At 34.8% G+C, this 24,017-nt stretch overlaps 3 protein-coding genes and 2 long non-coding RNA genes across 18 annotated transcripts; 2 read left to right on the top strand and 3 right to left on the bottom strand.

The window, feature by feature from the left end:
* Nucleotides 1-472: 472 nt before the first annotated feature.
* LOC111006891 (uncharacterized) lies at nucleotides 473-3,017 on the bottom strand. 2 transcript variants are annotated; one of them, XM_022278990.2, is made up of 7 exons: nucleotides 2,723-3,017; nucleotides 2,401-2,636; nucleotides 2,275-2,324; nucleotides 1,681-1,981; nucleotides 1,355-1,543; nucleotides 1,076-1,258; nucleotides 473-988 (listed from the first exon to the last, which is right to left on the bottom strand). In XM_022278990.2, exons 2-7 carry the CDS (start codon nucleotides 2,590-2,592, stop codon nucleotides 758-760), a joined length of 1,146 nt encoding a protein of 381 aa, XP_022134682.1. In that variant the 5' UTR covers nucleotides 2,593-2,636; nucleotides 2,723-3,017; the 3' UTR covers nucleotides 473-757. The 2 variants fall into 2 exon arrangements, with proteins under 2 accessions (XP_022134682.1, XP_087981507.1); XM_088125381.1 differs by having other exon boundaries at nucleotides 2,401-3,017.
* On the top strand, nucleotides 1,487-3,437 carry LOC148210567 (uncharacterized). Of its 2 annotated transcripts, none has more exons than XR_015791575.1 (3): nucleotides 1,487-1,626; nucleotides 1,705-1,909; nucleotides 3,300-3,437. It is a non-coding gene; the product is annotated as an uncharacterized LOC148210567 (long non-coding RNA). The 2 variants fall into 2 exon arrangements; XR_015791576.1 differs by having other exon boundaries at nucleotides 3,281-3,411.
* On the bottom strand, nucleotides 3,153-9,695 carry LOC111006985 (glutamate receptor 2.2). The gene is made up of 5 exons (XM_088125379.1): nucleotides 9,376-9,695; nucleotides 5,042-6,378; nucleotides 4,362-4,671; nucleotides 3,822-4,231; nucleotides 3,153-3,741 (listed from the first exon to the last, which is right to left on the bottom strand). The coding sequence occupies exons 1-5, from the start codon at nucleotides 9,677-9,679 to the stop codon at nucleotides 3,277-3,279; spliced, it is 2,826 nt and encodes a 941-aa protein (XP_087981505.1). The 5' UTR covers nucleotides 9,680-9,695; the 3' UTR covers nucleotides 3,153-3,276.
* A 2,064-nt stretch (nucleotides 9,696-11,759) lies between these two features.
* On the top strand, nucleotides 11,760-17,504 carry LOC111007114 (uncharacterized). 12 transcript variants are annotated; one of them, XR_015791574.1, is made up of 10 exons: nucleotides 11,761-11,935; nucleotides 12,067-12,093; nucleotides 12,182-12,244; nucleotides 15,340-15,418; nucleotides 15,507-15,552; nucleotides 15,620-15,796; nucleotides 15,908-16,097; nucleotides 16,193-16,290; nucleotides 17,023-17,119; nucleotides 17,208-17,504. XR_015791574.1 is itself a non-coding variant. In XM_022279311.2 (6 exons), exons 1-6 carry the CDS (start codon nucleotides 11,894-11,896, stop codon nucleotides 15,627-15,629), a joined length of 267 nt encoding a protein of 88 aa, XP_022135003.1. In that variant the 5' UTR covers nucleotides 11,761-11,893; the 3' UTR covers nucleotides 15,630-15,835. The 12 variants fall into 12 exon arrangements, 2 of the variants coding, with proteins under 2 accessions (XP_087981509.1, XP_022135003.1); XR_015791569.1 differs by lacking the exon at nucleotides 17,023-17,119 and adding an exon at nucleotides 16,928-17,022; XR_015791571.1 differs by having other exon boundaries at nucleotides 15,908-16,290.
* A 4,256-nt stretch (nucleotides 17,505-21,760) lies between these two features.
* Nucleotides 21,761-22,619, bottom strand: LOC148210566 (uncharacterized). The gene is made up of 2 exons (XR_015791577.1): nucleotides 22,459-22,619; nucleotides 21,761-22,266 (listed from the first exon to the last, which is right to left on the bottom strand). It is a non-coding gene; the product is annotated as an uncharacterized LOC148210566 (long non-coding RNA).
* Between the last annotated feature and the right edge of the window lie 1,398 nt (nucleotides 22,620-24,017).

The following is a 24,017-nucleotide window of genomic DNA, read 5'->3' as shown; positions in this document are numbered from 1 at the left end:
ATTGTATTTATTTGCTCATATTATTGATTCGCTATAATGATTACTAACTTATTAAATATATTATATTTATTTGCTAATGTCATTGGTTAATTAAGGGAATATCATTGATTCAGCTCGTTTAGTAACGGTATCGTTTCGTGTTTCTCGTTTCTTGTATCATGTTTTCTGTTTTTTGTTTCTTTTTTTTTTTAATTAGAAGCAGAAATATGTTTGGTAATTATTTATGTCTCTTATTTCTTAAAAAAATGGATAAAGGTAAAAGTAGAAATACTCTAAATTCTATAAATGAACAAATAAACATGTCATATTTGTTAACATTTTTCTCTAATAACAATTTGTATTTATTACTCATTAAAAATACTCTAAGACAAAGGTATATGTTATATTTGTGCATTAAATATAGAGACTTTTGCAATAACGATAGATTTGGCCTAAATATCAAATTTGTCGCATGATAAAATATTTGATCAGATTGACAAAAAGGTAAGAACTCGTATATTAATATTGTATATTATATGTAAATAAAATATTGGTAATATACAAAAGAAAAAAATAACCATACTTATAAATAAATTTTTCCACTAATTATAATTTTCCTTAAATACATAGTTGGTTGGAATGAAGGTGAACGCAATTTCATAGCCAATTGGAAACCCCCCTGTGTTACCATTGGAATGTATTCGAAAACCCCACAAACTGCTGGAAAAAAGAAGTGAGTATACAATACAATGTTATTGTCATCAACAATTGGACACAGCTAATACGACACTGCCCTGTGCTGCAGGCTGCGAAGAACAGTATCGTAGCTATTCTTGAAGGCGTCCAGCACTTGGCCCTCCAGCTGCGAGCCAATGGCCTTCCAATCAATCCCCAATTTCTGTATTTCCCTGTAAACACTCTCCGCATCTTCCATATTCGAATCCAGAGTTCTAGAAACAACGCCATGGTCCATGAATGCCGCTAGAGCTTCTTCTGGTATGGTCGATATCTGAAAAATCATTCTTTCAAGTTTCAATAATCAGAATGTTCCAATTCCAATTCCATAGAGAGAAAGGATGCAACTTTTCGGACCCACCGTTTCTGGTCCAATCAGACGATCGATATAGGAGGTATCTGGGTAGGCTGGATTTTTCACATTTGTTGAGGCCCACATCAATCTCTGCTTCTTGGCTCCTCTCTCCGCCAATGCCTCCCACCTTCCTCCCGAAAACTTCTCCTTGTAAATTTTATATGCAATTGCTGCTTGACCTACCGCTCCCTGCATAATTAAACATCCTCTCTGTGTTTAGATACATCCAATTTTTTCAATCTTTATGTGTAATAGATCACTAACTAGTTATACTGTGTAATTTACCTTCCCTCTGAGCACAAGGGCCTGAGGGGTTGCTATCTTTTCAAGCTCAGCATCAACAGTAGCGTCTACTCTGCTTATGTAGAAAGCCGCAGCGCCAGAAATGGCCGAGAGATCATTCAATCCACAGCACTCGAGGCCATTCAAGTAGGCATCGATTACCATTTCGTAAGTGGATATGCAAAATATGAGCTGTTTAAATGATAGAGAGCTGGCGTTCACAAAGTGTTCGACAAAAGTCCACAGCCAAACCAAATGCCATTGTTTTCAAAGATGTATGCGAGTAAATGAACCTTTGCCTCTTAAACAAAGTTTGGTGATTTACTTACAGTTGCATTTACGCTTATTCCTAGGGAAATGACCTCCTTTATTGCGGGTATGGATTCAGCAGTTGCGGGAATTTTGACATACACATTTGGACGACCGACTGTTTTATGAAGCCATTTAGCTGCCTCGACTGTCTTCTGTGTGTTATCAGCAAGCCAAGGGGAAACTTGTACAGAGACATAGCCGTCTAAACCACCTGTTTCTTTGTAGATTGGTTCTAAGATTTCACAGGTATCCCTAATGTCTTTTGTTACCAGTTCCCAGTATGCGCTTTCCATGTCTTTTCCTTCTTTTGCTAGATCTCTATCCATGGTTTCACAACCCCCAAACAAAAAGGAAAAACTTTTCAAAGCTAGTTAAATTTGGTTGGTGATCGCAGAATAGAAATAAATTTATAACATGATGAAATATATTTATCAAATAAAGTTCTAAATTCAAAACATTGGAAATTATGTTGTTTTTAGAATTTACACTGTCTGGAGCATAGAATTCAAAAACAGTTTTTGAAAACAAATCTTACAAACAATCGAATGGATTCAGTGCATCCGAAACAATAAACAGAATTTGAATTGCATACCAAACGGGCCATAACGTACCTAAACTGTTCGTCGTAAGCTGTGGACGACATTATAGATTTCTCAAAGATCTGACACAAGAACAAGGAGTCATAAGGTTGAAGCAACGAAAAAGAGATAGAGAGAGAGGGGGGAGATTATTAGTACCTTAGGATTGGAAGTAACACCTTTAATCCCAGATGCAACCAAGGGAAGGAGATCAGTGACCGGGCGGCAGATCTTATCATAATAAGGGCTTTGGCCCTGCCGTTCACGGAGGTCGTGAAGAATTGTTCTTCTAAACCCAGCTTTTGAACAAGCAATGACACCGCTAGGGTTCGTCACCGCCGGTGAAGCCATCACAGCCTTAGAGATTACCGATGTACTTGAAAACTGAAACCAAACTAAATTACATATGCATATGCATACTCTCAATGTCAACCCACTTCTAATATAATGAGTATATATAAAGATGAATAAACGCAAGTACCTGCGTGCTTTACATTACAACCTATAGTTTTTGCATAATTTGCTGGAAATTTTAATTGCTATGACACCTTTCACGGTCGCATAAATTACTGGATGTGGAGATATCATATATGGAAACATAGTTGTATCATATTTATTATAATGAACAAGAAATAGACTCAATCTGAACCCAATAGAATAATAATAATAATAGACTCAATCTAAAGACTGAGATTCTGTTATTTGGTTTCACATATATATTTTTTTTGCAGATCAGAAGACTCCACTTAATCTATATATTTAAGGAGAAGCATGTTTAATTAATTGGATCATCTTTAGTTTCAGTTCAATTCCGATCCACCCATCAGCTGGAATTTATGACCTTGACCAATTCTTTTTTTTTTTTTTCCTTAAATAACAATGCCAATCATCAATGTGGAAAGGGAAAAATAAAAGATAAAAAAGAGCAAGTCTACCGATCAAAAATTATATTAAGATCAACATGTTGAGAATTAAATAATAGTTCTCAAATTTTGCTTCCAGGGAAGGATTTTATTTTTGAAAGTAAAACAAATTTCAGCTAGTGGTGTGCTTTACAGGAGTAGAAGCGGTTCCATCGTGGCAGGCATGATCTGAACCTGCATCACTTGATACAGATGCAGCCAGCTCCGACGTGTCGGCTTTGGGCGAGGATTTCGACATGTCGTCCATTTCCTTAACCTTCTCATCACACTCACAAAGCTGTTGAAAGGACACATATTTTCTGAAGTATGTCTTGGCGACAGAGGCAGGCTTTTGCCAGATGAAGGCTTTGGAGCCGATCAAAGCCAGCAGCAGCGCTATCCCGGTGATTATAAAGAGCCCCCCGAAGCTGGAAACCTCCAAACATGGACTACTGTCGGGGGATGAGATTGAGCTGTCTTGATTTTGATTTCCAGCTCCAAAGTATTTCGTTGAAATTGACTCCATTTTCTCTCCCTCTGTCACGTTCAATATTGCTCTTGATACATAAGGTACTAACCGCGAATTTAGTGGAAATGCCTGAAATCAACAAACCAACCAAATTCAGTCCGTCTTGGAGTGAATGAATTGAGAAACTAACTCAGAGAGAAGGAACTTACAAAGCCAAATCCGTCTGTTCGGTATATAGGACCAGCCATGATGAAATCGGAGCCATATTTCGTAAGGAAGATCTTGAGGTAAGGGATTTCATCGAAGATTGCAGCAACGCCACCATTTTGACTTCCTTTAGACAATGCCTTTCGATACTCCTCCACGTTTGCATATGATTTCAGCTTGGATTCATTAAATTTCAACTGCTCTGTCAACAAAGATTTTATAAAGGAACCCTCTTGGTATCCAACGTAGTAACCCTTGGATATAAGTTCATTCACGCTAAAATACTTGGGCTGGAGCTGATCTGACATTAAGATTGAAGACAAGCTTGCCGTGTAACTCTGCATTAGGACAAACGCAAGAAACAGCCAAACCACTAGCACAAACCTAGACCGTTTATTGGTCACTATTTGTCCTGTTCAACCAAAACAAAAGGCAAAAACAACAAAGGAGGATAGTGTTAAATCACCACTAAAACCAAAAAAAAAAAAAAAAATTTATAGATGCAATAAAAAACTTTTAACGAAGGAGCATAGAGGGCTTACTTTCAGGGAGAACCAAGGAGGAGAAGGGAAACCAAAGAATTAAGGAAAGTAGCTCCAATGGCTGCAATGATTCTCTTCTTCCACCGTGCTCTAAGATTAGTAGAACAATCCCTGTTGCTATGGAGGCTGCTATTGTGGTAAGCCATAGATCCAAGCTCAGAGGCTTTAAGAAAACCCACATACTATGTTGCATGATGTGTTTGATTGGCACCAGCATTGTGACGCCCGAGTCGGTATATGGCAATGAGAAATCTACGTAATTTGCTCTGCTGGCCACAATCGTAATATCTCCTACCACCGCGTCGAATTTCTTTCTCATACCCAACAAAAACACAACACAAGTGTCATCCCTTTTCAATTCATCAACAACACTAGTGGGATTAATTAGATTACGACATACAAAGATCACGTTATTAGAGCAATTAGATTTTAAGTACTTTCTTCAAAATAAGTGACAAGGAATGAGAAATCTTGGTAGTAAAAAGAGACAAGAAGATGATCTGATTGAACCTTAATTTTCACAATATGTAAAAAGAAAAGGAAAAACCGTATCTATATATCCTCCCCAGTTTTGAAAACTTTGAGAGAGGCTATGGATGCAAATTTTGGGTCTGAATGCTGGACATGGCCACAAAGCAATAACTCCGATGAAAATTAGAAACTGGGAGAACAGCACTGACCTTGTCGCTATCGTTGAGTTGGTGCAGGAGGTCATCATAAATAACCGAGCTGTCCCCAGCTTCATCCCTGAAGAGTTCAAATTCATAAGGAAGATGGAAAGGCAAAGCATCTGCAACAGCCCTGAACACGTCTATGCAAAATCCAGTAAAATTAAGCTCTCCCGTGTCAGGGTTTCTGGTCACATCCAAAAACTCGTTAAACCCCTGTTTTCTGGGAACTCCTATTCGAAATTTTTCGCCATCTGCAGGCACAGCCCAGCCTTTTGGTGCAGTGATGGAGTCTCCAGGCCATATTATCTTCTTCAGCTTACTGACCGAGGAAGAGTATTTGTGTCCACTGGGTTTGTTATCAATATCATCGGCTATGTTTCGGCAGATACCCTTCTCGGGAGTCCAGCACCCAATTAATCTCTCCGCTCTCCCAATCACATTGAAGATTTCAAATGCCGAGGGCTGCAAATGCCCATCCACCAAGTGGAAATCCCCACTCAAACCCTGAAATCGAACATTCGAAATCTCCCTCAACAGCTTCGGACCAACCTCCGAGACCCCCAAGTTATCAATATCTGTTTTCGCATCATTACCGTCGCGCGGCTTCAGAAACCCCAGATGGGTGACTTCTCCAATCCGCTCAGCCGCCAGAGCCAAGGCCCAAATGGTGTCATAAGCCCAGAGGCCGTAGATGTTGAGCTCGGGCGCCGACCACTTCCACCGCCGCTTGAAATTCTCGAGCGCTTCCGACGCCGGGAAATGGGGGCGTATCCCCAAAACGCCCTCCATGGAGTTAATGACGCGTGGGTCCATGGCGTGGAGGCAGTTGGAGAGGGTGTTGGTGAGGATCCAGGCGTAGCCTTCGCTCATCATGCCTGCTCTGTCCACAAGCGGAAACAGAGCGGACCCAAATGGGGAAGTGGCGTGCACCAAGAAGACTCTGGTCTGCCGCTTCTTCATGGAGTGGAGGTGTTTGGAGATCTGGTAGGCGTCCATGGAAGTGGGGATGGCGTATTTGTGAGGGACTCGGATGTTGGATTGTTGGAGGGCATCGGTGAGGAATGGGATGAGGCCTCTGCCGTATTCGGTGTCTTCGTAGATGAGGACCAGCTCGTGCCATCCGAAGCCTTGGACGAGGGTGGTGATGGCCTTGACTTGAGACGAGTCGTTTTGGGCAGTTCGAATGAAGAAGGGGCTCTGCGATGGCGAAATCGAAAGGCTTGTGGCCGAAAACGAAACTATGGGGACGCTGGCTTTTTCGCCTAGCTTTATCATGAACGTTGCCTCGCTCGAACTTTCTGGCCCTATTATTGCGTGCACTTCTTCGTTCTTCACTAAATCCACCACTGCAAGTGCAACCATAAGCACATCACTTCTTTATTAATTAATATAACTGAACGATAAAAATAGAATGGCATGATTTCAAATAAGAATGATAAACCCATGGGAACAAAAGAAAAATACAAATAAAAGAATATTTATTTTTGTTATTTCCAAAATTTATATACAACATTGAAAATGTTTATAGAAAATGAGAAACAAGTAGCATACATAGTTGTTAAGTGTTTAGATTTTTTAATAAATTGAAAATGAGAAATGAATGTTATAAAACAATCCTTAGATCATGGATATAGTTTAGTAACTAAAAGTCTGACTATTTATTTTTTAGAAAAATAAATCCTCCATCTTTTTTGTATTCCTATTTTGCTATTAGTAAAAATACAAGGATGATCAGATTGATACTAACAAGTGGTTACGCACAACTGTTACAATTTTTAAATAATTTTTTTAAAATTTTTTGTTCTAATCACCTTCTAATTTTAACCCAAAAAAAATTCATTAGTCAAAATCAAATTAAATCTTATCAATACACAAAATCAAGACTGAAATCATTTCCTGAAACTTACAAAATTATAGAGTACCGATATTTTAAAATATATCATGCTATCTTTTCTTTTTCTTGTTTTCTCTATATGGGGACTTATTTGGTTTGGAATTTCTTGCCGAGGAAGAGTTTATGAATGTAACAAGAAGACTATTTTATGTGATACCGAAAATTCTATTAATTTTATTTCTTTCTCTGATATCTTTTAAACGAGGAGATCATTTTTGTATGCAATTTTTCTTGATTGAGTGGAAGATTTTATTACTTTTTATATAAATATATCTTACAATATATACCATATTTTTTTTAAGTACAATATGTGGGGATGATGATCAAACTCACAACTTCTTAATTTAAGATATATGTTAATTAATGTTCACTTTGACTACAATATATCGTCATTAGTAAAATAGTTACATGCTTATTCACGATAGAAATTAGAATGGATTAAAAGCTAATGAGAACTTTTTGTTTTCATTTAAAAATCCTATTCTATCTCTTAATCAAACAAGTATTTAATTTTTAATAAAAATTACCAAAAAATTCTCATTAAAAATTTGGTAAGTTTGTTAAAATATCAGGTGCTTTTTTAATTTTAATACAAATGAATTATTGACATAAATTTATTTTTTCTAAAACATATCCTATTGATTTTAATTATTTAATCTATTTTCTAGATATTATAATTACAGTATTCTAAGTTAGAATACCTCGCGTTTTTATAGAAAATTTGACTCTAGGGCATCTAGAAAACTAGTTTTAAAATATATATTTTTTTTCATTATAGTTTCTAAAAACTATGGTCCAAATTAGGAGCTAAAAGGGAATAAGTTCAAATCTCATCATACCACATATCTTAGGATTTAGTAATTATTTTGTGTTTTCTGGTACTAAATATTTTATGGTCAGACGGTTACCCCGTGAGATTAGTCTAATCCGAACACTCATGAATATAAAAAAGAAAAAAAAAACTAGGGTCTATCTAATGATTAGCAAGATTAAAGTTTACTTAAGTGCACATTTTTACTAATATGTAATTTTGGAAGAATATTGAGAAAGCTTAATTTATTTATTTTTGTAAATATCCATAAAAACACACTAAAAGATATCAGAAAACAAAATTTAGAGAATATTTCTTGAAATACGTTTTTACTGAAATATTATTCTTAAAAGTAGAATACTATATATTCAGAAAACAGCTACAAAATGTTGTTTTAGACTTTAAGGGCTTTATTTCAAGAATTACATTATTTACAGCAGTGTGGAATATAGTATAATATTACTAAGATTATATTATTCCTTGGAATGTCACACATAAACTTAGCTTAGTTCACCCTTAAAATATGAAACCTAATATTGTCAATAATTGGGGATATTATGCCACATTTGTAAAATATTGCCAAACATGAGTTTAATTAAGTTAGAATTGGTATCACTCTTTTCTACATGAGTTTGAACATTCGTATCTACATGTTTTTTTACTAAAAAAATTTAGGTTTTTTATTTTTTATTTTTAAGATTAGTTTTTAATAGAATTGAGATCTCGATGTTTTTATTTATGTTTACATTAAAATTATTGGAAGATAGAATTGCTTTGTGTGGGTGCATATATATTAGAAATAAATACTGTGAGAAATTAATAACATGCAGAGATCAATGAAAAAAAAATTAGAAAGAAGCTAAAGCTAGTGCATAAGATAAGGACGGGTATTAAAACAAGTTAATGAGAAATATCATATGTTAAATGGATCCGTGAAAAAAGAAAAAGAAAACCCCTTGAGCTTAATGAGATATATTTGTACGAGATAAATTAGGTATCTAAACAAATTATCCTGGTGTTCATAAGATTTGTTTTTTAGGAAAAGAACTATTGTAGCAGAACATCAAAATTATAAAATATTTTATCATAAAAAATATTTTTATTAAAGTAATCATAAATAGAAATGATTGGACTAAAAACACTCCCTACCCGTTTCCAAACACAAATGTTTGAAGAGCCAATTTGAGTGGCATCGATATAACCTTTAGTTACGGTTTGAATTTTTAAATTTATAATGTAATAATATTCTTGGAACATGGTTGATGCATTATGAACCACTTTTTTTAGTACTTGGAAATACTACTGAGCTATGCTCGGCCACTCTGAACCACCGTTAATTGAATAAAGTTTTTTTGAAAAAAGAAAAACAAACTAATTAGAATGAGATCATAGAGGGCGAAATTAATTTTTTCTTTTTTCTTTTAAAATTGATCGGTTGGATTAATGGTCCCCCCACCCGCTGTTGATGCCCTCCGCCGTTGGCCGGGCCGACTGATTCAGTCGGTTTCTTGATCGAAAAGTTTGATTTGTTCAAGTTTTTGAGCACATAAAAGTTAAAGAAATTAGAACCGTTGGTTTCTCCGGGGCCGCGGCGGAGCATGAGGCTGAATAATTAATTAAAAAGGGCCGAAAACTAACCAGCTGAGGTTGCGTCAACCACGTCCTGTGAATCTCTAAAATGTACGACCAAGTTGTTGCGATTATTGGGATGCGCCGCATAGAAATCCGCCAGTGCCATTGTGATGCATTTTTGTGCCGCCCCACCGATGGATGGAGTCAGCTCATCAACAACTGCTCCTACGTGTATCAAATTCACCTTCGACCTCGTCCTGTTTCCATCCATTATCCCCTCATTTTGGGTATCTTTTTTGGATGCACAACTCAGCCCAAACAAAATCAACCAAATTAATATTACAGCTTTACTGATCATGATCACCTTCATCTCCCTTTCACTTTCATTAGTGTCTTCCGGCTCCTGTCTCCCTTCATATTTATACCCATTTCCTGATCCCTTACGTGTTCCAATTTCTTCATTATGAATTTTCACGAATCTTCTTCCAAGGCATATCCGGAATCTGGAAGAGAAAAAAAAAACACCAGTTGGACGAAAGTCATGCCCTTTTTTACAATCGTCGACAAGACGGGTGCAAGTGTCCTCTTGACTTCCATTCCCAGAACCAAAAAAAAAAGGTGTTCTGATCTTTCATTTTCACCGTCAAGGAAAATTCGATGGCTGTTTCCATGAATGAGATACGGAGAAAGTGACAAGTACATCGTTTATGCAATTTCTGGGAAAATTTTGTCTACCAAACAAACATCTGATGTCTCCAAGTTGATCAAGCCAAATTGAGCAATCCAGGAGTTCTTTGTGAATTTGTTTTTTTAATTTCAATATAAAAATAGGTTAACCGCATAAATTAAAATAATTGTAGAGTTAATTAAGTCATCTTCGACAAACCCATGATCCAAACACACAAATCACCTGCAAGTCAAAATTTTTTTTTCAAATAAAGCTTTGGACTAAATTCATTGTGGTCCAAACGCTGCATTTTACTTTACTTAATGGCGAATCTGCAGCTCCAACGGTAGAGATCGATCGATGAACCAGAGGTTATTTGGTTTAATTTTCGCTGGTCAAATGATACTGCAATTTCTCGGAAAAATCTTGTGATTTGGGTAATTATGAAGTTTCTGAGGAATGGAAGCTGGGTTCTGTGCATGTTCTAGGAAATAGTCCAGCTAGCTCTGTGCCTTGGTATCTTAAAAATAACAACAAACACAATTGACAAATTTGAAGGCAAATTAGAATATTGAATGGGGTTATCGTTTTTTCCTTTTTTAACTGCTATGATGCATCCTGGGTCCATTCCGTTTGGCGCGATTAATTTATGATATATGGTTCTTTCGAACTCAATTAACAAATTTTCTGGACGACTTTTGATCGAACACTTCTAATAATGTTTCAGGTATCAGTTCACTTTTGCAAGATAATTTTGCGGTTCCTTAATTGGGATTTTTCCCAAAAATAAAGGACAAGGCTAGTTAAGAAGTTGTCACACTTTTTTTAGAGATTGTTGTTACTTTGGTCATTGAATATAGTAAATCTCTCTAAACATCTGTGGTGGAAATATGCACTCAACATTGGATTTTTTTTTTTTTAAATACAACGTGTGAGAATAAAGATGAGAAACTTTTTTAAAAAATAAAAAATAAAATAAGTAAAGTTTAAGTTCAGGTTAGCAACTTTTTACTTAATTCACATATACATATATATGTTCATATCTCATTTGTAGGTTCATATATTAATAACTTTCTACTATCTACCATAATAATTAAAAATTCACTATATAAAGTACAAGTATAGTCATGTTAGCTACCCTCATCTAAGTTACCTCTAGCTCCTTCTATTTAGGACAATACTCTGGTTAAAAGAGTCAATCCATCAAGACTCGTTATTATTTTTTTTTTTTTGGTTTCAACATTGGAACATTTTATCAATAAGGAATAAGGATTAAGTTTGACGCATAACTATGATTTTATTTTTTCTAGGATAAATGATTACCTCTTCAAAGTTACTATTGTGATATGGTCTGATTTTATTATTTAAAGTATCAGTTGTGTCGATATGAAGAGCAAATCGACATTTCCATCCTATTAAAAAAAGACAAAATATAAAAACATCAACAAAATTTGACTAATATTATACATGGAAAATTTTTATTTGTTAATTTAAATTCTTTTTACTATTTTTTAATTTCTCTAATTTTTACAGAAATATATATCGACATTTTATCAATATTTTCATGAAATTGACAATCGGCCATATGTTTAAAAATTTGGGTGGAGTAGGTCTAATTTAATATTTTTAAAAAATGTTAATTTTAATTTTTATTATTAACTTTTTTAATTGGATCCAACTTACAATTTCTTGATTTGGTAGGAGGCATATGTGAATTATTTTTTATTTTGGAAGCGCTAATTTCGAAAATAAAAGTCGTGCCATATATATAATTAGGGCTGGACTAAATTGCGCGCGGTGCTTCCATTTTCAGTATCGGTCTCCATAGACTGCAAGTGAAGTGAAAGTGCTAGGGTTTCGTATCTCCTAAAGTCTAAGCGCCAAGGCCCTCTCACCGCCGAAGCAAATTCGATAGCCATGGCGAGCACCAAAGTGCAGAGGATTATGACCCAGCCGATTGTACGTATATCTATTCATCGTTCTTCCTTCGTTGACTTTACTTTGGAGCTGGATTTCTGCGCTTTACTGATGGTTTCCCTATCTGTCCTTTTTTTTTTGTTTGTTTGTTCCCGGTCCTACTTTGGAACCAGAACTTGATATTCAGATTTCTTCAAAGTGTAAGAACTTACTTTTCCAAATTAATTATTTTACCTGTCTGTTCCTAGCATAATTTGGTTTTCTGATTCTTGTTTGAAACCAATGCAGAAAGCCCGTATTCAGATTTGGCTATTTGAGCAAAAGGACCTTAGGATCGAAGGCCGAATTATTGTAAGATTTTATTTATTGTTGGTTTATATATATTGGTATTAGCAATTAATGTACCTGGGAATGAAGCCTCTGTTTGTGTATATGTTGATCTTCTGATTTTAGTTAAATGAGTTTACAGCATTCTAGTTTTATGCTTATGATTGATAGACACTCCGACTTACTCTAATCTGCTCCTTACTGAAATTATGTTTTGAGCACAGGACGTGACTGAATGTGTCGGAAAGTTCTTACGTGCTCTGGCTTAGGACATAAGATTCTACTTCACATTATCCATTTCAAATTTCTAGAGTTGAAACAAATTCTGGGTGTGTAGGCAGTTTAATTGTTGCAAGTTGAATTTGAACCTACTTGAAATCCATGTTCCAAAATAAATTGGCATGCCTTCTAGATTGCGCGTTGGTATTTTGTTTGCATTTTAGAGTGCCTTTAAGGGTTATGCAGAAACATGCTGAAAACTGGGCGTCTCTGGGACATAGTTTGAAGTTACTGCTTATATAGGTTGTCACCCACACTTCCTCAAGGAATAGGAATGGACCATAGTACATAGTTGTAATTTCTCTATTTCTTGTGTAGCTAGTGAAAGTTTTTAGGGTCTCAGTTTTACTTTTGGAGATACAAAGTCTCTAATGGAAATATTTTTGCAATCAGAATGGCCCTTCAATAGTCTTCATTATCTTTTGAACTTTTAGTAGCTTAAATTTAAGGTAACCTATGGTAGCCCATCTTTCCTTTAAGAATTAGCCAGTGGTGTAAATAGTTGTTGTATTTGTTCTGTTATTTACTATGGTGGAGGTGGCCACCAGGCACCAATTTTAGAGTTGGAATCTGATGGGCCTTAGCTGATGTATAGAACACAGTGTTATATCGGTATTCTCTCCAATGTGACCAAACCATTTGGGTCGAAACTCTAGTTTCCCTAAAGTGAACTAGTCAAGTACTTCTGAGATTTGCGGTATTTCTCTTAAGAGGTCTTCTAATATGGTTAGATCAGTTAACTAAGTATATGGATTGATGTGGTCAAGGTCTCATGGCTTCTTCATCATCTTTTTAGAACTCTACCCTTTTCTTGTTGCATTATTTATGCCCTTCTATTTTAAGCATGGCCCACTTCCATTTGGTCAGTTTTGGGGTTCATTAGCAGCTTGACTATTTCATATTCCCTATAACACAAACAAAAGATTTTCATCTGTCACTACCACCATGAAGTCACTGCCACCGTGAAGTCAGCTTATTCTTCTATCGAAGATTGTGCCTTGTTCTACACTCGATTAAGCTTGATTCATATTTCTTTTGTGCTGCATTCAACCTGTCAATATATGACGTATGGCGATAAATTATACACAAATGATATCCTCTGAATTTTTAGATGAATTACAAAAATTGTTAACTAATTTTTTTGGGGTTCATTATTTCTCATACGAACACAGTGAATCTTTAGTCTCTTTACTTCTGATTTTTTTTCCTTTTTTTAATCTTTGATGTGCTAATGGTGTGATACCTTTTGCTATATTGAGTCATGACTGAACACAATTGAATGTAGTTGCATATTTCAGGTCCTTTTTGTCTGTTCTTGTTTTTGCTAATTATTGCCATGTAATAGCTTTTAAATGCAATTTTATTAGATGATACTTTTCGTGCATCTCTTGCTTCTAAGCTAGTAAATTACTGTGAAAAAGGGCCTTGAGGTATCCCAGAACCCTTACGAAGAGTTCGCAGCTTCTGGAGGCAGAAGAAATAGCACCAGCAGCAGAGTGAGAGAGTAGAAGGCTAGAAGCCTAGGTTGCTCCTGTGGCCGACCCTACTTAGCCGCCTTTCTCCTTTATTAGTGTATAAGGGTGTCACTTCGTTAGCATTTCTATCATCCATGACTTGGTATAGAGTCCGTGTAGTTGTCGGCCTTCCCACCAGAAGGCGTGGCAGGGAGCACACTTGACAGGAGATAGACATAGGTGGTAGAGAAAGAAAGAGGCAAGCCCCTAATTCAAAATATAGCACTCTAGACATATCCCGCCTCTTCCTTCCTTGCCCACCTCAGAATATGTAGTGGCTGCGATGCATCAAGGCACTTCTTCGATGGTCCCCGTCCGCTCGGCTTGCCGGCCCGCTTTAAAGAATGAATGGGCCGGCGAGCCTCCAGGACAAGGGGGCGGGCACTACTAACCAAGCCAAGCCTAGTTCTCGCCGATAGGCAGCCGAGTTTTTCATTCCTTAGCTTGGTGCAAAAGGCTTCTCGCGGGTCCTTTTTCAAGCCCATCTCGAATATGATGTGGTATGGTACTCGTGACCCTGCTGGTGGCTGCCACCGCCTCACAGATTCAGGGCGCCGCCCTCCTTCTTAGAACCCATTGAGGGGGGCCTCGGCCTGGGAAGGGGAGAGTGGCCGAGTGGTCAAAAGCGACAGATTTAATCTGTTGAAGTTTTTCTACGTAGGTTCGAATCCTGCCTCTCCCACTTGTTTGTTGTGTAGCCATAGAGTTCACGCTAATCTAGCATACCTTGTCTAGATCACTTTCTACCTATAAATCTCATTCTCTTGTTTCTCTGAGCAAATAAAGGAGTAAATACGCTGCATAGATTGTGATGTAATTTCAACATGCTGCTTGTCTTTTCATTCACTAGATCCACTTGCTAGGACTGTAATTTTCATCTTGAATGAGTACCTTCCTTGGCCTTTGGGTCTGGCTCCTTTCTTTTGTAATTTCATACCATCTATGACATTGTTTCTTTAAAAAAAATATTGTTGCTTGGACATCTAATTTTTCCTATAAACTAACATTATATAATTTGTAATTTTTCAACTATTACCCGATATGCCTCAGCTTCTGTAATTTACCTTTTTTTTTCTTTTTTTTTGGATAGGAAACAAATTTCACTGCTTCTGTAATTTACATGCAGGAATTTGTTTGTGGCATTATCTTGGAAGTGAGAAAATGTGGTTTTCTCATTCCATTGTTTTTTTTTTTTTGTAATTAGTGTGTTTCTTTTGGCTGACTAATTAATTGTTATGATTAAACTTATAAGGGAGGTAGTTGGAGGAATCTGTTTCTTTTAACACGGTGTTATCTTCAAATTAATATTATTTCTTGACCGTACAGGGATTTGATGAGTACATGAATTTAGTTCTGGATGATGCTGAGGAAGTCAATATTAAGAAAAAGAGTAAAAAGACACTTGGTATGCCTTCTTCCCCCCTCCTTTGCTGTTGTCTGCCTCATCTCTACTTCAATAACAATATCTGAAATGCCTTTTTTTTCTCCTTCAGGGAGGATTCTCCTCAAAGGAGACAATATTACGTTAATGATGAACACGTAAGTGAAATTGAACTTGCGCTCTCTATTTCCCTTGCACCAGCTAACTTTCTTTTCAAAATTTCAGGGGAAAATGATGATCATCCAGCAAAACACATTATTTAGATAGAGTTGGCACTTCCATTGTATGGGACTATAGCTTTTTACTAGTTACGTTTGATTGAAGTTGTATCCTTCTACGTTTTAGGCCGTGGATGATACTTAACTACTTGATATTTGGATGTGAAGTGCCATATTATTGTTGGTAGGTATTATCCTTTTATGTGATATTCGTTTTAATTCATCGTCCTTCCTATAATTGAGTTGTTTGCACCAACAAATTCTTTCAAACTATGCAATTTGGTTTGTTGAATAGTAAACTATAACTATAAGTGGTGGTGTACTGGTGGAGCGTTGTTTGAGAACGGCTGGTTACTTCGAGAGGATATTTGTTTCCCTGAATTTGTTTTACTTCCACTGGGCCTCAATTGATTGTCTTCGTCCCGGAGAAAACAGCATCATCTTCCCAATCCCGTGTATGATTGACTACCAAGTTATGGATGATGGTGCGGCTAAATATTTATTTTTAGAGGATCTATTAAGAATCTCTTTAGTATATTTTGCACAACTTTGGTCATAGACTATTGCTTTGGGTATGTAGGCTTTAGGCTTAAAAATCAGCCCAAGCTCTTCAGCAGTACGAGTACTGAAGTTCAAACCATTGTCCAGGATAAAAAGCCTCATGAAAAAGGCCCATAGGTACTGTTTTGTGTGGGGTGCTAAATTATTCCCCTTTTGATAATATGAGCAATAAATCCAATGCACTGCTGTTTGTTCTGCTTTTATCGTTTCTTCATTATGTAGGAGCAGGTAAGAGAGTCACCCATTTGCAGCTTTTTTAGTGATAAAAGCATGTCTGAGCGCCAGGGTGTGGGAAAAGATTGGACTAACGAAGTGAAATAGAAATTTGGAGATAGCCCAAAGTGAGAGTGGGGGTGGCCGGTGGGTCACTTATGGGGTCAGGGAATCACACCCCAACCCTTGTCCTCAGCTAGCAACTCGAGTTGTAAGAAACAAGTGCGCTATCGCATTTGTTCTTTTATATTTATTGGTGACTGACTCATCCTCCACACATATTGATATCATATCTCTCCCTCTCTCCTCCTTGGTGCAATTCGCCACTCCACTCCATTCTTGTTTTTTTTTTAACCCCACCTTGTTTGGTGCTTTCTGTGCAACATTCCATAACCCCTGATATCCTTCTCTCTTATGATTGGAGAAATGCATGACTGTTTTAGAGTGGTTGACACAACATACAAACATCATTATTATTTTATATATCCGTCTCTTGTTATTAGAATTGGTTGATTAACTTTATTTTTGGACCTCCTAGCAGGCCATTGTTGATTGTATTATGTGGCCCTTGGTGATAGTAATTGCTCATGACAGACTGAATATATATATGATTCTGTAACCCGCCCGATTCTTCAGGTAGCCTCTCTGTCTCTGATGCTCTTTGCCCATGTGAGTTTGGGGTATACTTTCAACAGAATGGGGTCTCAAATAGTACACCAACAGAAAGAAAAAAGTAAAATGACCCCTTAACTTTTGGGTGACATACCTTTGTTTTGATGGTACAATACGAACTGAGGGATGGGTTGATTGTGATATTTCAGGAAGCACAGGACGCTCACAAAAATGTTCAATAGTGCATTCTATTCACACCTGGAGGATTCTGATGCTTTGTTTCAATCTTCATGTAGCCAGAAGGCTAAGGTTTGTGGTTGTTGCTTAGGTCGGAGAACCGCAAAGTGGTTTAATACAAATTTATTGAGTCAATAATTCAAGCTGAATTAGGCGATTACATTCGTCAGTAGAGAAATGTATGCTTGACATTTTTTAAGGCCACATATCCATAAAGACAGCGGATAACTTCACTCTGACCAAGATTTGAAGATGAAATTTTTTATGAAGTCGGGAACATGGTACTATCATGAATACATGAATAAAGGCATTTATATACAAAAAGGATTAGAGGAAAAAAAAAACTGAAACATGATGATCAAAACTGTAGCAGTAAAACTTAAGAATGGTACAACTATCATTGAACTTGTCCTTGAATAGGTAGAAGAGCAAACAGTAGCGAGGACGATAATATACAAATTCACTATTATGCATGGTCAAACTCAAACATATGATCCATTACCTTATCATCGGCAAAGGAATCAACCATCCGCCGCGTGAAAAGCCAAGACTCTGTTGAAAGTAACAAAAATTTTTGGGGTTAATTCAAACTGCACTCGAGACCTGTCGAGACTTGAGACAGAAAAAGGTGATCTTGAAGATTAAAGTTGTGCAAATGAGATTTGTATGTCATTGCCTTCTGAAACATGGAAAAAAAGTAACTGGGGTCGACACCTACATACAAAATGCTGATTATGATTTATGATCAGTGCACTTCCTTGGATGATTACTTTTGGTTGTTTTGATTGGATGTTATAGCTCCTACCGTTGAATGACATTGCTTCTTTCTTTCAAAATCTTCCCACTCTAGACTAATAATTAGGGAATGCCCATATGAAGTATGAGTATAAAAAAACGCTATATAGGCTAATGTAGCTCGACCCACCTAATTCTAATTCATCTCTAGGAGATAAGATCTTGTACTCTTGTTCACAACATCTGAGACGTCTCTACCTCTACCTCTACCTCTACCTCTACCTCTACCTCTACCAAACCTAGCTAATTACATACATTTTGTAGGCGTGAAAACTAGATCAACTTACAATAAAGAAAAAGACAAAACAACTGTATCTATGGGTTGGATTCCAAAACTGAAATCGTACAATTGGCATTAGAAGGACAAGTGATCAGCAAATCGCAACTGTGAAATGTGATAGAAGTTACAACTTAGAACATGGTAAATTATGGGTTTGTCCTTTTGATTGCCTATTAATAGAAGGACCCAAATCAGTTTCCTCTGTGTTTTGGGCAGAGCCACATGATCCATGTCCCACCTCATCAATTTTACAGACCCACATTCTAAATTAAAAGCTCTCCACTTTGTAATCAGAAATATTAACTTTAATTAGACGCATAATCGCTTCAGTTTTTTGAATTGGTAGGGAATTTCATTTCTTGCATTGCATATTACCATCTCTATCAGTAGTCCGAGGAAGTTCAAATTTCGTTTTTCTTTGTTCTCCGGAGGCATTTTTGGAGGACAAGACATGATCTCCAGTGCCCTCTGGTTTGATATATGCTGATTGAATGGTTCATAAATTTAAATGGAAGTGAGTGCTTCAAAAAGCAAATTTGTTTGCATTAAGATAAAGCATGACAACAAAATCTAATAATTGATAGGAAGACCTATTTTTTGCTCTACCAATTTGATATGTCACCCACCATCTTTTTTTTCAAAGATGGCTATAGCTTTTCCAATCACTTCATTATATTCTCTTCCGCCTTCAATTATGATAATGATTTTGGGTCATTTCAGATACGTCATCTAATTGGCAATCTCTTTTGGGATATACAATTATTAGCTTAAAAATTATCAGTATATCTATATTATTATTATTATATATTTTTTTTCTGGATGTGAAATGGTTAGTTGAGTTTGGAAGTCAGATTTTATTAGGAAAGGGAGGACATAGAAAGGTATTGAAACATAAATAAGAAAAGTTTAAAGTACACCTAAACCTAACTTAATAGCTAGAATCTTGCTCATGCACTAGAAGTCGTCTATTCTAGTTTCTATACTTTTAATTTTTATTTATTGAAGTCTATGTATTTTTTAAATGTCCACTTTAATCACTATAATTTAAAAAAAGTGACCATTTGATATATTTTTTTTTTTTTTATCTCATTTATTTGAATCAGAATTTTAGAATTTTAGTATAACACTTCAGTCAATAATTTTTCTGAAAAGTAGCCAAAATTTTGTATTAAAGATTTCTAGGATTTTTTTAATTGAAATATTATTAAAGGTTTCTACTTGTGTATAAAATTTGTGTTAAAATTTTAGAAAGAACACTAAAATAGTCACTTTTTAAAAGTATGTGGACCAAAATAGAATTTTAAATGTAGAATTACAATAAACAAAACTTGAAAGTATAAATATCAAAATGGATATTTTAAAAATATATGAACCAAAATAAATGAAGTAAGCAATATTTACACCCATGACCGAACAAATGGTAGAGTGTCTTATTTTTAATGAAGTATAAAAATTTATACTTAATTAAACATATTTGTATGTTAAAAATTATATAGAGTCAAACCGATGTGGGTGTATTAATAATTTGACACAAACAATGTTGTACATAATATATGACATTTAGTTGAATTTAGTAAAACTATTATTCTTTTCAGTTATTTTTGTAATTATAGAAAAAATCGTGGCACCGAGTGCATCCACAGTAATATCTCTATAAATTAATTAACAAGACTAATACCACTACTCAACACCTTAATCTTAAGTACCATAAATATCATTTTATATTGTTATTACTTATATGTTGTGGCTCAGTTCGGCATTATTCCACTGTGTTAATATTTATTTATTTATAATTTTTATTCATTAATGTGTTGACTTGTGAAACTTCTTTTGGAGGGAGCTTTTTTTTTATTTAAGGAAATTTGGAGAGAGTAGTTACATTCAAAGTAACTGCTCTATATACCAACATTTTAACTTAATTAATTAATTAAGCAGTGACACATTATATTCCAAACATTTTCCCACTTAATTTCCTTAAATGGTCCCCTATCCCACTTTTATGTTTAATGATCATGTATTATCGAATTGGTAATTAAAGAATTTGATTACAACCAATTATTTATCCACTTACCCCCACTAATCTGTTGTCTCAATTCCACTCAACTACCTTATCCACTTCCTTTTGATCTTCCATGTCCTGCCACAATTTGTTGTTTGAGGGTATTCATATTCTTCTCCCCCATCATCAAATAAACTATATAGAGAATAGGAAGAGAGAGAGAGAGAGAGAGAGAGAGAGAGAGAGAGAGAGAGAGAGAAAAGCAAGGAATAAGAGTATCCAACAAATCACAAATATATATAGTAATTAAAAAAGAAAGTAGAATATACCTCATCCTTTTTTTTTTTTAAGATTTCAATTAAACAATAAATGCCACCATCTCAATGGCTCTTCTGGATTCATCAATCTTAAATGAATTTTTTTTCTTTGACCGGATGCTCGTTTGAACCTTTGGAAGCCTTTGATATCATATTAATATTTATGGGTTCCATCTCAAAACCAATTGGTAATGAGAGGAGTTGAACATTTGTTAGGTCTCTTATATTTTCAACGTGAGATCCTTAACACGCCCCCTCAAGATCGTTGCTCTTTTGGTTCACCGATCTTGGCCATATCTCATTTTTTGGATTGGATGTTCACTTAAGTTTTTTGGACTGTGATAACATATCAATATTCATGTAGTTTTATCTCAAATCCAATTGACAACGAGGGGAGTAGCCTATATCTATTATGAACTTTGGTAAGTTTCTTCTTTTTCGATGTGATTCTTAACACATGAGCTAAATACTAAATAATTCTACAATTCTATGAATATATGTTAACTACTTACTATTTTCATTCCTGGTTTATTTTACTCCGTTAGAAGTTGTACAACTTGAGTTTGATTTCACACCCCTATCTTGTTTTAATCATCATTTTTATCATGCTAGAAATTTAGAATGGTGAGATCTATATGGGACATATATAAGATATTAGTCACATTACAGGAAATACTGGACTCCTCAACAATGAGAAGGAATCTTTTCTTCCTGATCACCATTAAATATATATGAGAACAAAGAAAAAAATGCAAAAGACAGAGACTTTTTTAAAATAATAATAAATTGTCCAATATTTAATAGTGAGGAGGACAATATTCCTCTTCATCGTTGAGTTGCTCGTATTTTCCGCACATCGTTGCTTTGATTTTCCCTTCATTGTCTCGAAGAATATGTGTTCGTTAGTAATTACATAATAATTATATTTCATCACTATCTAAACTAATCATCTATTCTTACACATACCTTTTGATATTATTTTCCCTCGGGTCATCAATTGATCATATATTATATTTACACAGAAATAATATAATTAATAGAGAGGGAAAGTGGTCAGGGAAATAGCCTGGAAAAAAAAAAGCAATCATACATGCAGCGAATACCAATGACCTCATTAGCAGCTAAAAATAAAAATAAAAATAAAAATAATAATAACAACAACAATAATAATTAACAATGGTTAATCTGTGGCAATCCCACTTGCAGAAAGTTAAGTAATAATTAAATAAAGGAAGGTTCGATTGATTTCGTACAGAAAAATTCTGGTGTGTTATTGTTTATCATGAGTACTTTGTTCCCAATAAGCGTGATTAATTAATACTAATGACTTTAAATACCTTATCTTCAAAGCTTAATTAACTGATTTGGCTACTCCTGATCTGGTGGCGGATATGAGAGGATCAGAAGTAGGGTCGTTTAATCTAACATCGTCTTCTCCAAATAGTTTTTACTGTATAGTTTCTCTGTTAGAACCCTAATTTTCCTTCACCCAAAGAAACCATCTTTGCACTTCAAAATGGTAACTTTGCTTTCAAAGCTTATCAACTTCTGCTGAAGCGGAGCTTCCCCTTTTGACTGAACAACAATGAATGCTACCCATCATAAAAGCTTTTTGTTAATAATTGAACCACCTTTAACAGCTGCATCCAAAACACAAAAAAAATTAAAAAAATATATTATTTTTATAATATAAACTTTGTTTTGTTATGGTTGGATCTATGCCATTTTTCTTTTTCATTATAAGAACACCAAGCATCATCCCATCACCCTTAATATCTATCTATAAAATAATAATAAAAAAAAAGAATCAAATTCATAAATTTTATGCTTACAAGATAGTATTGTACCGTCGGTTTCTTTATTTGTCCAATACATGAAGCTTCCAATTTCCTTTTGTTCCATCTATTTGCTTCTTCTGTTCTTTGTTTCTTCAATTTTCATTTTCATATGGAGCTTTATCTTCCTTTTATGTTTGCATGAAAGTGATGGAGGAGTTTTGTACCTATCAACTTTCATGTCAATAATGAAAATTTTGAGATATATATACAAAAATTAATTTAACTTTAAATTATGGCGTCATTCTAAAAAGAAAAGGCAATTAATTAATACGACTGAAATAAGTTAAAAGATTTCACACCAAACATGGCACTATAATAAAAAGGAGGAAGATTGAAACTTGGGGGGAAAGAGAACAAATTAAGTTTATCAAATCAAGAAACAATAAAATAAAGGCAAGAGTGGGATTTGGTTTGGATTTGTTTAAAAGGAGAAATATATTCTGTTGATTTAATAAATGGTAGATTAATAATAATCCAAGGAAGCAGTAGGATAAGATGGTGTTAGTGGGGGTAATATTAAATGATTTTAAGTTTGTATAAGATATTAATATAATGTAAAGTGAGTTTAGGTTATTGGATGGTATATATATTAAAGAGAAATGGAAGGAATATCCAAGTGTCCTTGACGTGTACGTTCGGGTGGGGAATTGGATTGGAAGTTTGTTAACAAAGTAAAGAAAATGCAAGACAGCAAGATGAAAGAAAAAAAAAAGTTAATAACAAAAGAAGAATAAAAAAGCCAGATAATTCCGATTTCCTCTTTTAACTTTTTAAAAATTTTAATCAAATTTTGGTAATAACAAAAGAGTTGGCCTATCATCCCATTATTGTTTTATTAACATATACGATTAACCTGCTATTTAACTCATGAAATTCTATTCGTCTTATGCTAATAAAATAATAATTTAATGACATATCATATTTTTGACCTAACTGAGAATTTTTCAGGATTAAGGATAATATTGAGAATTGCTTAAAAGATTGAGATCATAATTTAATTTTTTTAAAATTTTTAATATAATATTTTTAAATTAAAAACTTTCTTCACCAGGATCCTAACTCATTTAATTTGAACTCATGAATATTTTTTTAATCAATATACAATGTTACCAGTTGAATTAAAGAATTATATAGTAGATGCCCCAGTAAAATCATTCTCACAAGTTCTTATACATTATTTAAAACATTGAACTACTAAATTATGTTAAATTAAACTATATATATAATCTCAAACCTTTATATAATTGTGAACAAAGAAATCATAGGAGATAGAATAATCTAAAACTTGGATTAATATCAAAGCACAAATGCCACTTTAGTTAACTTTGAACTTATTAAATGTTAATTGGAAATTTAATTACTCATGATCTCCCAAACGTGGTAATTAAATAATTAGTAAGCATAAAGTGTATCAATATTTAAAAAGAAGGATAAATATTAAATGAAATTATAGAGATTCCATTTCCAATGGGGCAGCAGTTTGGTGGGAAGGGGTTTTAGTTTATGTTAGCACATAGATAAGTTTTTGTTTCAGTTGCGTTATACACACGAAG

Source organism: Momordica charantia (assembly GCF_013281855.1).
Source record: "Momordica charantia cultivar OHB3-1 chromosome 6 unlocalized genomic scaffold, Mcharantia_2.0 BLBB01000006.1, whole genome shotgun sequence".
Lineage (NCBI taxonomy): Eukaryota > Viridiplantae > Streptophyta > Magnoliopsida > Cucurbitales > Cucurbitaceae > Momordica > Momordica charantia.
The sequence above is the reverse complement of the archived record's forward strand: the minus strand, read 5'-3'. Positions and strand labels throughout refer to the sequence as shown.

What these genes read in the sequence shown, in the direction of transcription:
- LOC111006891 (XM_088125381.1), bottom strand. Translation starts at nt 2,592, where the DNA reads ATGGCTTCACCGGCGGTGACGAACCCTAGCGGTGTCATTGCTTGTTCA. An exon ending in GCTTACGACGAACAGTTTAG is followed by an intron (nt 1,982 to 2,274) that starts GTACGTTATGGC and finishes AACCATGGATAG; the next exon opens with AGATCTAGCAAAAGAAGGAA. An exon ending in GTCTGATTGGACCAGAAACG is followed by an intron (nt 989 to 1,075) that starts GTGGGTCCGAAA and finishes ATGATTTTTCAG; the next exon opens with ATATCGACCATACCAGAAGA.
- LOC111006985 (XM_088125379.1), bottom strand. Translation starts at nt 9,679, where the DNA reads ATGAAGGTGATCATGATCAGTAAAGCTGTAATATTAATTTGGTTGATT. An exon ending in GGTTGACGCAACCTCAGCTG is followed by an intron (nt 6,379 to 9,375) that starts GTTAGTTTTCGG and finishes TTGCACTTGCAG; the next exon opens with TGGTGGATTTAGTGAAGAAC. An exon ending in GAACAGACGGATTTGGCTTT is followed by an intron (nt 3,742 to 3,821) that starts GTAAGTTCCTTC and finishes TGTTGATTTCAG; the next exon opens with GCATTTCCACTAAATTCGCG.
- LOC111007114 (XM_022279311.2), top strand. Translation starts at nt 11,894, where the DNA reads ATGGCGAGCACCAAAGTGCAGAGGATTATGACCCAGCCGATT. An exon ending in GGATCGAAGGCCGAATTATT is followed by an intron (nt 12,245 to 15,339) that starts GTAAGATTTTAT and finishes TTGACCGTACAG; the next exon opens with GGATTTGATGAGTACATGAA. An exon ending in AAAGAGTAAAAAGACACTTG is followed by an intron (nt 15,419 to 15,506) that starts GTATGCCTTCTT and finishes TTTCTCCTTCAG; the next exon opens with GGAGGATTCTCCTCAAAGGA.